The sequence below is a fragment of the Cebus imitator genome, unplaced genomic scaffold, assembly GCF_001604975.1.
Source record: "Cebus imitator isolate Cc_AM_T3 unplaced genomic scaffold, Cebus_imitator-1.0 Scaffold130, whole genome shotgun sequence".
NCBI classification, from domain to species: domain Eukaryota; kingdom Metazoa; phylum Chordata; class Mammalia; order Primates; family Cebidae; genus Cebus; species Cebus imitator.
The window spans coordinates 1,755,538-1,768,930 of NW_016107445.1; the positions used below are offsets into that span (position 1 = coordinate 1,755,538).

The 13,393-nt window shown below is 37.8% G+C and overlaps 1 protein-coding gene across 1 annotated transcript in view; it reads left to right on the forward strand.

Annotated features, from left to right (window-relative positions):
* Window positions 1-13,393, forward strand: part of TBC1D32 (TBC1 domain family member 32) — a 238,765-nt gene that overhangs the window by 66,929 nt on the left and 158,443 nt on the right. The window contains exons 17-18 of the mRNA XM_037742935.1: window positions 7,685-7,886; window positions 8,475-8,557. Coding sequence (XP_037598863.1) covers window positions 7,685-7,886; window positions 8,475-8,557 — 285 coding nt within the window. The remainder of the gene's footprint in view (window positions 1-7,684; window positions 7,887-8,474; window positions 8,558-13,393) is intronic.

The following is a 13,393-nucleotide window of genomic DNA, read 5'->3' on the forward strand; positions in this document are numbered from 1 at the left end:
TACAATCATGTCGTCTGCAAATAAAGACAATTTGACTTCCTCCTTTCCCATTTGAATGCCCTTTATTTCTTTTTCTTGCCTGATTGCTCTGGCAATGATAGGGTTTTTTTTTTTTTCTTGTAAATTTGTTTAAGTTCTTATAAATTCTGGATATTAGATGTTTGTCAGATGTGTACATTGCAAAATTTTTCTCCCATTCTATAGATCACCTGTTCACGCGGATAATAGTTCCTTTTGCTGTGCAGAAACTCTTCAGTTTAACTGAGACTTTGCTGAAGTTGCTTGTCAGCTGAAGAAGCTTTTGGGCTGACATGTTGGAGTTTTCTAAATATAGGATCATGTTATCTGCAAACAGATGATTTGACTTCCTCTTTTCCTATTTGAATAACCTTTATTTCTTTCTATTGCCTGATTGCCCTGGCCAGAACCTTTAATACTATTTAGGAGTAGAGAGGGAGGGCATCTTCATCTTTTGCTGGTTTTCAAAGGGAGTGCTTCTAGCTTTTGCCCATTCACTATGATACTGGCTGTAGGTCTGTCATAAACAGGTCTTACTATTTTGAGGTATGTTCCATCTGTACCTAGTTTATTGAGTGTTTTTAACATGAAGGATGTTGAATTTTACCAAAGGCCTTTTCTGCATCTATTGAGATAATCCATTGATCCTGTTTATGTGATGGATTATGTTTATAGATTTGTGTATCTTGACCCAGCTTTATATCCCAGGGATGAAGCCAACTTGATCATGGTAGGTAAGCTTTTTGATGCGCTGTTGAATTTGGTTTGTCAGTATTTTGCTGAGATTTTTCACATCGATGTTCTTCAGGGATGTTGGCCTGAAATTTTCTTTTTTTGTTGTGTCTCTGCCAGATTTTGGTATCAGAATTATGCTGGCCTTATAAAATGAGTTAGGGAGGAGTCCATTCTTTTTAATTGTTTGGAATAGTTTCAGAAGGAATAATATCAGCGCCTTTTTGTACCTATGGTATAATTTGACTGTGAATCCGTTTGGTCCTGGTCTTTTTTTGATTACTAGGCTATTTATTACTGCCTCAATTTCAGAACTTGTTATTGGTCTATTCAGGGATTTGACTTTTTCCTGGTTTATTCTTGGGAGGGTATATGTGTCCAGGAATTTATCCATTTCTCCAGATTTTCTAGTTTATTTATGTAGAGGTGTACATAAATAATTCTCTGATGATAGCTTGTATTTCTGTGGGCTCAGCGATATTCCTTTTATCATTTTTATTGTGTCTATTAGATTTTTCTTGGCCGGGCGTGGTGGCTCACACTTGTAATCCAAGCACTTTGGAGGCCAAGGCAGGCGGATCACCTGAGGTCGGGAGTTCAAGACCAGCCTGACCAACATGGTGAAACCCGTCTTAAAAAAAAATGTATATGTATATATATATAGATTTTTCTCTCTCTTTTTTTTTTTTCCTTTGTTAGTCTAACTAGTGGTCTATTTTATTTTTTCAAGAAAACAGCTCCTGGATTCATTGATTATTTTGAAGGGTTTTCATGTCTGTCTCTCCTTCCATTCCACTCTATTCTTAGTTATTTCTTGTCTTCTGCTAGCTTTTGTATTCATTTGTTCTTCTTCCCTAGTTCTTTTGGTTGGGGTATTGATTTGAGATCTTTCTAAGTTTCTGATATAGCATAAATTTCCCCCTTAACACTGCTTTAGTTGCAGCCAAGAGATTTTGGTACATTGTCTCTTTGTTCTCATTGGCTTCAAATAACTTCTTGATTTCTGCCTTACTTTCATTATTTACCTAGGAGTCATTCAGGAGCAGGTTGTTCAGTTTGATGTAGTTGTGTGGTTTTAGGTGAGTTTCTTAATCTTGAGTTCTATTTGATTGTACTGTGGTTTGAGAGCCTGTTTTTTTATGATTTCAGTTCTTTTGCATTTGCTGAGGAGTGTTTCAATTCCAATTATGTTGTTGATTTTAGAGTAAATGCCATGTGGCACTGAGAAGAATGTATATTCCATTGTTTTGGGGTAGAGAGTTCTGTAGAAATTTGTTAGGTCCTCTTGATCCAGAGCTGAGTCCAAGTCCTGAATATCCTTGTTAATTTTCTGCCTCGTTGATCTGTCTAATACTGACAGTGGGTTGTTAAAAATCTCCCACTATTATTGTGTGGGAGTCTAACTCTTTTTGTAGGTCTCTAAGAACTTGTCTTATTAATCTGGGTGCTCCTATTTTGGGTGCATATATACTTAGGATAGTTAGCTCTTCTTATTGCATTGATCTTTTTTACCATTATGTAATGCTCTTATCTTTTTGATCTTTGTTGGTTTAAAGTCTGTTTTGTCAAAAACTAGTATTGCAGCACCTGCTTTTTTCCTGCTTTATACTTGCTAGGTAAATTTACCTGCATCACTTTATTTTGATCCTCTGTGTGTCTTTACAAATGAGATGGATCTCTTGAATACAGCACACTGATTGGTTTTGCCTTTATCCAATTTGCCAGTCTGTGACTTTTAATTGGAGTATTTAGCCTATTTACATTTTAGGTTAATATTGTTAGATGTGAATTTGATCCTGTCATTATGATGCTAGTTGGTTATTTTGCACATTAGTTATTGCAGTTTCTTCATAATGTCATTTGTCCTTGTAGTTTGGTGTGTTTTTTTCTGTGGTTGGTACTAATTTTTCCTTTCCCTATTTAAGTGCTTTCTTCAGGAGCTCTTGCTAGGCAGGCCTGGTGGTGATGAGCTCCCTCAGCATTTGCTTGTCTGTGAAGGATTTTACTTCTCCTTCACTTATGAAGCTTAATTTGGCCGGATATGAAATTCTGGGTTGAAAATTTTTTTCTTTAAGAATGTTGAATGGCTGTGTGCGATGGCGCATGCCTGTAATCCCAGCACTTTGGGAGGCTGAGGCAGGTGGATCACCTGAGGTCAGGAGTTTGAGACCAGCCTTGCTAACATGGCAAAGTCCCATCTCTACTAAAAATAGAAAAATTAGCCAGGCATGGTGGTGCATGCCTGTAGTCTCAGCTACTCAGAAGGCTAAGGCAGGAGAATTGCTTGAACCTGGAAGGAGGAGGTTGCAGTGAGCCGAGATCACACCACCACACTCCAGCCTGGGTGACAGCAAGACTGCATCTCAAAAAAAAAAAAAAAAAAATAGGATTTAATATTGGCCCCTCACTCTCTTCTGGGTTTTAGGTTCTTTGCTGAGATATCTGCTATTAGTCTGATGGGCTTCCCTTTGTAGGTGACATGGCTTTTCTTTCTGGCTGCCCTTAACATTTTTTCTTTCATTTTGACCTTGGAGACTCTAATGATTATGTGTCTTGTGGTCTCATGGAGTATCTTAGTGGGATTCTTTGTATTTTCTCAATTTGAATGTTGACCTGTCCTAGTAGGTTGGGGAAGTTCTGCTGGATGATACCCTGAAGTGTGTTTTCTAACTTGGTTCCATGCTTCCCATCTCTTTTAGGTAGGTACTCCGTTCTGTCATAGGTTCGGTCTTTTTACATAGGTCCATAATTGTTGTAGGTTTTGTACATTACTTTTTATTCTTTTTCCTCTAAGCTTGCCTTATTTCAGCAAGATAGTCTTCAAACCCCAATATTCTTTCTTCTGCTTCATTGATTTGGCTATTGATACTTGTGTATGATTCATGGAGTTCTCAGCTCCTCTGGGTCATTTATGTTCCTCTCTAGACTGGTTATTCCAGTCAGCAGCTCCTGTAACCTGTTATCATGGTCCTAAGCCTCTTTGCATTGGATCGGAACATGCTTCTTTACCTCAGTGAAGTTTGTTATTACCTACCTTCTGAGTCTACTTCTGTCAATTCATCCATCTCATCTGCCGTCCCACTCTATACCCTTGCTGGTGAGGTGTTGCTATCATTTGGAGGAGAAGAGACAACCTGGCCTTTTTTATTTTCAGTGTTTTTTTTCGTTGATTCTTTCTCATCTTCATGTGTTTGCCTGCTTGGGATCTTTGAGGTGCTGACCCTTGGGTGAGGTTTCTGAGAGGATTTTTCTTGTTGATGCTGTCGTTGCTTTCTGTTTGTTTTTCTTTCAGTAGTTAGATCCTTCTTCTGTAGGGCTGTTGCAGTTTGCTGGGGGTTCACTTCAGGCCCTATTTATGTGGTTTGCTCCCACATCTGGAGATGTCACCTGAGGGGGACAGAGAATAGCAAAGATGGGTGCCTGTTTTTCCTCTGTGATCTGTGACCTCCAGAGGCACCAACCTCATGCCAGTAGGAGCGCTCTTGTATAGAGTGCCTGGTGACCCCCTTTTGGGATGTCTTGCCCAGTTGGGGGGGCATGGGAACCAGGACCCACTTAATAAAGCACTTTGGCTGTTCCTTGGCAGAGGGGGTGTGCTTCCCTGGGGGGAACCCACTTGTCTGGGCTGCCCAGATTCTTCAGAGCTAGCATGAAGAAAGACTAAGTCTGTCGTTCCATGGAGACTATGGTCACCCCTTCTAGGGGCTCAGGCCCAGGGAGATCAGAGTTCTGTCCCTGAGCCGCTGGGTGAAGTTGTTGGAGTTCCTGGAGGGAGGCCCCACCCAGTGAGGAGGGTTGGTTCACTGTCGGGTCTGAAGAGGCAATCTGGCCACAGTCTGCCACAGTTGGCATGCTGCACTGTGGGGAATACCCCTTAGGACCAAGCCATTCGGTCTCCCTGGGTCTAGCAGGGGAAAATAGAATAAACCTGATTCATTTTATACAACCTCTCAAAAAACTCAGGAATTGGTGATACCAAATATCTCTAAATTTGGAAGTAAAAGTGAGACTGAAAACAGAAGAGCTGCCTGAAAGCCAATTTAAGGAGTCTGACCTCCAGATTCTCTTCCACGTTTCATGCAGCTAACCCAATGTGCTTCTTGGAAGGTGGCAGAGCTCAAGATATAGAAGGCAACAGAGGGTATCACAGGATTCCATCAAAGTTTATATAGTAACCCTTTAGATCCATCACCATTTCTACCTAGCCCTCTTCTCTACTTGGCTTATATTATACATAACGTATATAAAAAATACATGGTATCTCAATGTAGTTTTGATTTGCATTTCTCTAATGACCAGTGATGATGAGCATTTTTTCATATGTTTGTTGGCCTCATGTATGTCTTATAAAGTGTCTGTTCATATCCTTCACCCACTTTTGAATGGGCTTGTTTGTTTTTTTCTTGTAAATCTGTTTTAGTTCTTTGTAAATTCTGGATATCAGCCCTTTGTCAGATGGGTAGACTGCAAAAAATTTTTCCAATTCTGTTGGTTGCCGATTCACTCTAATGACTGTTTCTTTTGCCATGCAGAAGCTGTGGAGTTTGATTAGGTCCCATTTGTCTATTTTGGCTTTTGTTGCCAATGCTTTTGGTGTTTTGTTTGTGAAGTCCTTGCCTACGCCTATGTCCTGAATGGTTTTTCCTAGATTTTCTTCTAGGGTTTTCATGGTGTTAGGTCTTAGGTTTAAGTCTTTAATCCACCATCTCACACCAGTTAGAATGGCAATCATTAAACAATCTAGAGACAACAGATGCTGGAGGGGATGTGGAGAAATAGGAACACTTTTACACTGTTGGTAGGAGTGTAAATTGGTTCAACTATTGTGGAAGACAGTGTGGCGATTCCTTAAGGACCTAGAAATAGAAATTCCATTTGACCCAGCAATACCATTACTGGGTATATATCCAAAGGATTATAAATCGTTCTACTGTAAGAACACATGCACACCAATGTTCATTGCAGCACTGTTTACAATAGCAAAGACTTGGAACCAACCCAAATGCCCATCGATGATAGACTGGACAGGGAAAATGTGGCATATATACACCATGGAATATTATGCAGCCATCAAAAACAATGAGTTTGTGTCCTTTGTAGGGACATGGATGAACCTGGAAACCATCATTCTCAGCAAACTGACACAAGAGCAGAAAATCAAACACCGCATGTTCTCACTCACAGGCGGGTGTTGAACAATGAGGACATGTGGACACAGGGAGGGGAGCACTACACACTGGGCTCAGTTGGGGGGAAATGGGGCAGGGACTGTGGGGGGTGGGGAGTTGGGGAGAGTTAGCATGGGGAGAAATGCCAGATATAGGTGAAGGGGAGGAAGGCAGCAAATCACACTGCCATGTGTGTACCTATGCAACAATCTTGCATGTTCTTCACATGTACCCCCAAACCTAAAATGCAATAAAAAAATAAAAATAAAATAATTTAAAAAAATACATGGGTTTGAAAAGACACTAAAATAGAAAACAAGCAAAAAATAAACTTTATCAGTTACCTACTGAAGTTGCTAGGACACAAACTAATTACTATGCAAATTGATAAAAAGAAAATTTAAACATTTTTTCCCAGCCTTTTCTGTACAAACTGTATTTTCGTGTAATTGAGACGTTACTGAGGAAAAGTTCTTCACAGAAGAATTCTAGCTAATAAATGCAAAATAAATGGTAGAAAAGTCACAATTTGATAATCCTTAATGAAATAGTGGATATAGGAAATGAATCATTAATGGATGCTAAAATCATTGGGTGAAAGGTTGATGGGGAGGACTACCTACTAGAGAAGTCAGGGTAATACCATCTGACCAATGATCTTTAGCACAACTAAAATTGGGACATCCAGATAGTGCCTCATGCAAGAGGAGGTAGACAATGGCAACCAACTATGAAGTTATTTTACCAAGGAAAGAAAAGGAAATAAAACAAAATAAATTGAATTTAAATCTAAATAAGCCTCTAGATCTAATGATCACTTTATAGAATATATGGAGAACTAGAGAAACAAGGTAAATGACACCATGGAGAAACAATTATCCAAATAAACATGACAGTTTTTCCAACAAATCAGTGGCATAAGGAAACAATATTAGGTCCTATAACCACAACAATCTAATGCACACCATTGAACTTGTATAAATTCTGAGCATTAAGTATTTATCTATTATTATTATTATCTATTATTACTTTTAAAAGTATCTCAGCCAGATGGGTGCGGTGGCTCATGCCAGTAATCCCAGCACTTTGGGAGGCTGAGGTGGGTGGATCACCTGAGGTCAGGAGTTCAAGACCAACCTGGCCAACATGTGAAATGCTGTCTCTACTAAAAACATGCAAAAATTAGCTGGGTGTGGTGGTGCATGCCTGTAATCCCAGCTACTCAGGAGACTGAGGCAGGAGAATTGCTTGAACCCTGAAGGCAGAGGTTGCAGTGAGCCAAGATGGCACCATTGCACTCCAGCTTGGGTGACAGAGCAAGACTCTGTCACACGCACACACACACACACACAAAGTATCTCAGTCCTTTGATATAGGGTAACTAAGTCCTGTTAATGAAATGGGGAATGTGTCAATAAATGCTAGGAATGGAGCATTTAGGATTATGTTTTCACTGTAGAGTTGGCAATACTTATCTACATGGCCGTGGTCTCGTTGTATCTATAATCTTTTAAGTGTATAGTTTTGCTGCTTTTTTCCTATCTCTGTATTTTTTTCCTTCCATCCCATTGAAACTGTTCTCATTACTGGACATCTGTGCATGGGTGGGAACATGAATGTTGACATGTCTGAGAAAAGTTAGAGGAGGACTAGAAGGTAGTCAAACAAATGAAGAGTTTTTTTTGACAAAACTACCCTTTTTGGTAGAGCTTTATGAAGTCAAAATTAATATAAACTTGGGATCACTTTCATATATCATCTTTTAGTTCTACAGGTGCTCACATAATTGCCCAGTTTTCTAAAAAACTTCTCGATGAAGATATTTCTATATTTTCTGGATCGGAAATGTTGCCTGTGGTTAAAGGAGCTTTTATTTCAGTGTGTCGTCAGATATATAGTACATGTGAAGGCTTGCAGGTGCTAATCACTTATAATTTGCATGAATCTTTAGCAAAGGCATGGAAAAAGGTAAGTATTTTCAAGCTTCGTTTTTCCTCCCTTCAAATCTTTATTTCAGATGTAAGCACCATTGTAGTGTTGTACTCTGGATGAAATATTTAACTGGGGCAAATATGACTTCTTTAGCATCAAAGTACTTTAGGGGGCAGAAGGCTTCTTAATTTGGCACAGGATGACTGCAGCGTCTTTTCCCAGTGGGACAAAGTTCTAAGACTTAACTGGGTACTACAGATTCTTTTCTTCTGGTAGATGAGGCTTTGCACTGATTTTCCTTACATAGACTGACACTCTTTGGGAGATATTTTAAAGCAATGTTTAGAGACAGCTGGATTTTTGTTGTGGATACTAGAGATCGTAATGTAGCAATAGCCATGTATGGTGTATACTAAAAAAGACAACTAAGTCTTTTTCCCCCATTTAATATGGTTTGTTTGTAAAATATGTTACATAATATTTAATTAACAACCAAATAATTTAAATTTTGAAGATAATTTGGTTCTAATTACATTAAGGATTAAACAAAAATGTAGTATAAGAGATCTTATGGGTAGTGCTATCAATAAGAAAAATAATATCAATAATTCTGCTACTTTTTAGACAAGTTTGCTATCAGAAAGAATTCCTACTCCAGTAGAGGGTTCTGATTCTGTTTCTTCAGTAAGCCAGGAATCCCAAAACATGTAAGTACAATTGATGAAACTCATATCTTTATTATGCTTGCTGAAATAAATTTAAAATTATTAAAATGTAATAGAATACTATAGCAAAAACGTTTTACAGGATGGTAAATGTGTATATATACAGGTTCAAGGAAAATTAGTTTAGAAGAACTTTAGAGTAATACTCATAACCTTTTTAAAGTCTAACAATATTTATTATACTTGGTTCATTCTGTTTTTACATTTTAGATTAGGAAACATGACATATTACAGTGTTTCCAGAAAATATGGAGAATTTCCAAATACTAAACTTGGAAAGTTAATTGGAGAGCTCAGTGAAAATAATATGTTCTCAAGTGCCAATGAAGTCTATTTATATTTAAAATATGATTTTTCAAAATATGGTGGAAGTCCATTTTAATTAGGTTTTGGCTTTGGAAAATTATTTAAATCAATATTTATATCAAATTTTAAAGTAAATGTCTCCATTTTTCTTTACAGATATCAGTAGGATATAGAGTCAGATTAGCAGGGAAAATAGATTTTTTAAACTAACCTCTGGCAACATGTTTCTGGGTTCTCTCCTTATTTTATATTTGAGTGTTGGCGTAGTCTCAAACGATAATAATTAGGGAGAACTTGAAGGGCTCTTGTTTGTTAAAGAGATGTTGAAGCGGAATTTGAATTTTTTTTTAAGGTAGGTATAGATTAACTTACAAAACAATCAAACAAAAAGCCTTATGCATTTCCGTAACAGTGTAATGGTTCAACAAATAGTTGTCTAAATATTTGCTATAATTTATTTTCTTACTTAATGTCACACAATGAGCTGCTTTGTTTTTTTGCATTAAAAGATGAGAGAGAAACATTTCTGTAGTTTAATTTTGAGGTAATTTTTAGATTTCATTTTTTAATAATTTTTATTTTTTGTTGTAATAGTTATTTCAATAGTTTTCAGGGTACAGGTGCTTTTGGTTACATGGATATGTTCTTCAGTGGTAATTTCTGAGATTTTTGTGCACCCTTCGAAACACCCATCACAGTGTACATCAAGCAGTGTACACTGTGCCCAATATGTAATTTTTTATCCCTTACCCCCTCTTCTAACTCTTCTTCCTGTACCCCCAGGGTCGATTATATTATTCTTATGCCTTTGCATTGTCATAGCTTAGCTCTCACTTATAAGTGAGAACATACGATATTTGGTTTTTTGTTTGAGTTACTTAACTTAGAAAAATGGCCTTCAGCTCCATCCAAGTTGCTGCAAAAGACTTTATTTCATTATTTTTTTGAGTGAAAAATTTTCCATGGCATATATGTACCACATTTGCTTTATCCACTTATTGGTTGATGGGCACTTAGATAATGGTTTCCTATCTTTGCAACTGTGAATTGTGCTCTTATAAACATGCTTGTGCATGTGTCTTTTTCATTATGACTTCTTTTCCTTTGGGTAGATACCCAGTAGTGGGATTGCTGGATCAAATGGTAGCTCTACTTTTAGTTCTTTTTTTTGAGATGGAAGTTTCAGTCTTGTTGTCCAGGCTGGAGTGCAATGGCATGGTTTTGGCTCACTGCAACCTCCGCCTCCCAGGTTCAAGTTATTCTCTTGCCTCAGCTTCCTGAGTAGCTGGGATTACAGGCACCCGCCACCACACCCAGCTAATTTTGTATTTTTAGTAGATAGGAGGTTTCACCGTTTTCATCAGACTGGTCTTAAACTCTAGTGTCATCTTCTAGAATTTTTGTGATTTCAAGTCTTAGATTTAAGTCTTTGATCCATCATGAGTTGATTTTTGTGTAAGGTGAGAGATGAGGATCTGGTTCATTCTTATACATGCGGCTTGCCACTTTTCCCAGGACCATTTATTAAATAGTGTCCTTTCTCCAATTGCTGTTTTTTTTTTTTTTGGGTTCTCTATTAGTTCTATTGGTCTACATGCCTTTTTGTTTATTTTTTTGTTTGTTATACCTTTAGTTCTGGGATACATGTGCAGAACATGCAGGTTTGTTAAATTGGTATACATGTGCCTTGGTGGTTTGCTCCACCCATCAACCCATCATCTAGGTTTTAAGCCCTGCATGCATTAGGTATTTGTCCTAATGCTATCCTTCCCTGGCCCCCTGATGCACCAACAGGCCCAGGTGTGTGATATTCCCCTCTCTGTGTTTATGTGTTCTCATTGTTTGACTCCTACTTATGAGTAAGAGCATGTGGTGTTTGGTTTTCTGTTCCTGTGTTAGTTTGCTGAGAATGATGGTTTCCAGCTTCATCCATGTTCCTGCAAAGGACATGAACTCATTCTTTTTTATGGATGCATAGTATTCCATGGTGTATATATGCCACATTTGCTTTATCCAGTCTATCATTGATGGGCGTTTGGGTTGGTTCCAAGTCTTTGCTATTGTAAATAGTGCTGCAGGAAACATAACGTGTGCATGTGTCTTTACAGTAGAATGATTTATAATCCTTTTGGTGTACACCCAGCAATGGGATTGCTGGTCAAATGGTATTTCTGGTTCTAGATTCTTGAGGAATTGCCCAGTGATTGAACTAATTTACACTCCCACCAACACTGTAAAAGCATTCCTATTTCTCCACATCCTCTCCAGCATGTGTTGTTTCCTGATTTTTGATGATTGCGTATTCTAACTGGTGTGAGGTGGTATCTCATTGTGGTTTTGATATGCATTTCTCTAATGACCAGTGATTATGAGCTTTTTTTCATGTTTGTTGGCCACATAAATATGTTTCATATGTTTGTTGGCCATCTTCTTTTGAGAAGTGTCTGTTCATGTCTTTTGCCTACTTTTTGATGGGGTTGTTTTTTCTTGTAAATTTTCTTAAGTTCCTTGTAGATTCCGGATATTGGCCCTTTGTCAGATGGATAGATTGCAAAAATTTTCTCCCATTCTATAAGTTGCCTGTTCATGCTGATGCTAGTTTCTTTTGCTGTGCAGAAGCGCTGTAGCTTAATTAGATCCCATTTGTCAATTTTGGCTTTTGTTGCATTTGCTTTTGGTGTTTTAGTCATAAAGTTTTTGCCTATGCCTGTGTCCTGAGTGATAATGCTTAGGTTTTCTTCTAGGGTTTTTTATGGCTTTAGGTTTTACATTTAAGTTTTTAATCCATCTTGAGTTAAGTTTTGTATACAGTGTAAAGAAGGGGTCCAGTTTCAGTTTTCTGCATATGGCTACCAGTGTTCCCAGTACCATTTATTAAATAGGGAATCCTTTCCCCATTGCTTGTTTTTGTCAGGTTTGTCGAAGATCAGATGGTTGTAGATGTGTGGCATTATTTCTGTTCTGTCCCTGTTTCTGTTACTGTAGCCTTGTAGCATGGTTTGAAGTCAGGGAGCGTGATGCCTCCAGCTTTGTTTCTTTTCTTAGGATTGTTTTGGTGATACTGGCTATTTTTTGGTTCCATATGAAATTTAGAGTAGTTTTATCTAATTCTGTGAAGAAAGTCAGTGATAGCTTGATGGGAATAGCATTGACTCTATAAATTACTTTGGGCAGTATGGCCATTTTCACAATGTTAATTATTCCTATCCGTGAACATGGAATTTTTTTCCCATTTGTTTGTGTCTTCTCTTATTTCCTTGACTAGTGGTTTGTAGTTCTCCTTGAAGAAGTCCTTCATGTCCCTTCTAAGTTGTAATCCTGGGTATTTTTCTTTGTAGCAGTTGTGAATGAGGGTTCACTCCTGATATGACTCTCTGTTTGTCTATTATTGGTATATAGGAATGTTGATTTTTGCACATTGATTTTGTATCCTGAGGCGTTGCTGAAGTTGTTTATTAGCTAAAGGAGTTTTTAGGCTGAGAGGATGGGGTTTTCTAAATATACAATTATGTCATCTTCAGAGACAAGACTTCCTCTCTTCCTATTTGAATATGCTTTATTTTGTTCTCTTGCCTGCTTACCCTGGCCAGAACTTCCAATACTATGTTGAATAGGAGTGGTGAGAGAGGGCATCCTTGTCTTGTGCCGGTTTTCAAAGGGAATGATTCCAGTTTCTGTCCATTCAGTATGATACTGGCTATGGGTTTGTCATAAATAGCTCGTATTATTTTGAGATATGTTCCATCAATACCTAGTTTATTGAGAGTTTTTAGCATGAAGAGCTGTTGAATTTTATTGAAGGCCTTTTCTGCATCTATTGAGATAATCTTGTGGTTTTTGTCATTGGTTCTGTTTATGTGATGGCTAATGTTTATTCATTTGCATATGTTGAACCAGCCTTGCATCCCAGGGATGAAGCCACCTTAATCATGGTGGATAAGCCTTTTGATGTGCTATTGGATTCAATTTGCCAGTGTTTTATTGAGGATTTTTGCATCGATGTTCATCAGGTATATTGGTCTGAAATTTTCTTTTTTTATTGTGCCCCTGCCAAGTTTTGGTATCAGGATGATTCTGGGCTCATAACATGAGGATTCCTCTCTTTCTGTTGTTTGGAATGGTTTCGGAAGGAATGGTACCCGCTCCTCCTTGTACCTCTGGTAGAATTTGTACTTGCCTATTTTTATACCAGTACTATGCTGTTTTGATAACTGTAGCCTTGTAGAATAATTTGAAGCTGGGTAATGTGATGTCCTTTTTGCTTAGTTTTGCTTCGGCTATGTGGGCTTTTTGTTGGCTCTATATGAATTTTAGGATTTTTTTTCTAGTTTTGTGAAGAACAGTCATAGTAATTTGATGGGAATTGTGTTGAATCTGTAGATTGCTTTTGGCAATATGGTCATTTTCACAATATTGATTCTACCTATCTGTGAGCATGGGATGTGCTTTCATCTATTTGTGTCATCTATGATTTCTTTCAGTGGTGTTTTGTAGATTTTTATAGAGATCTTT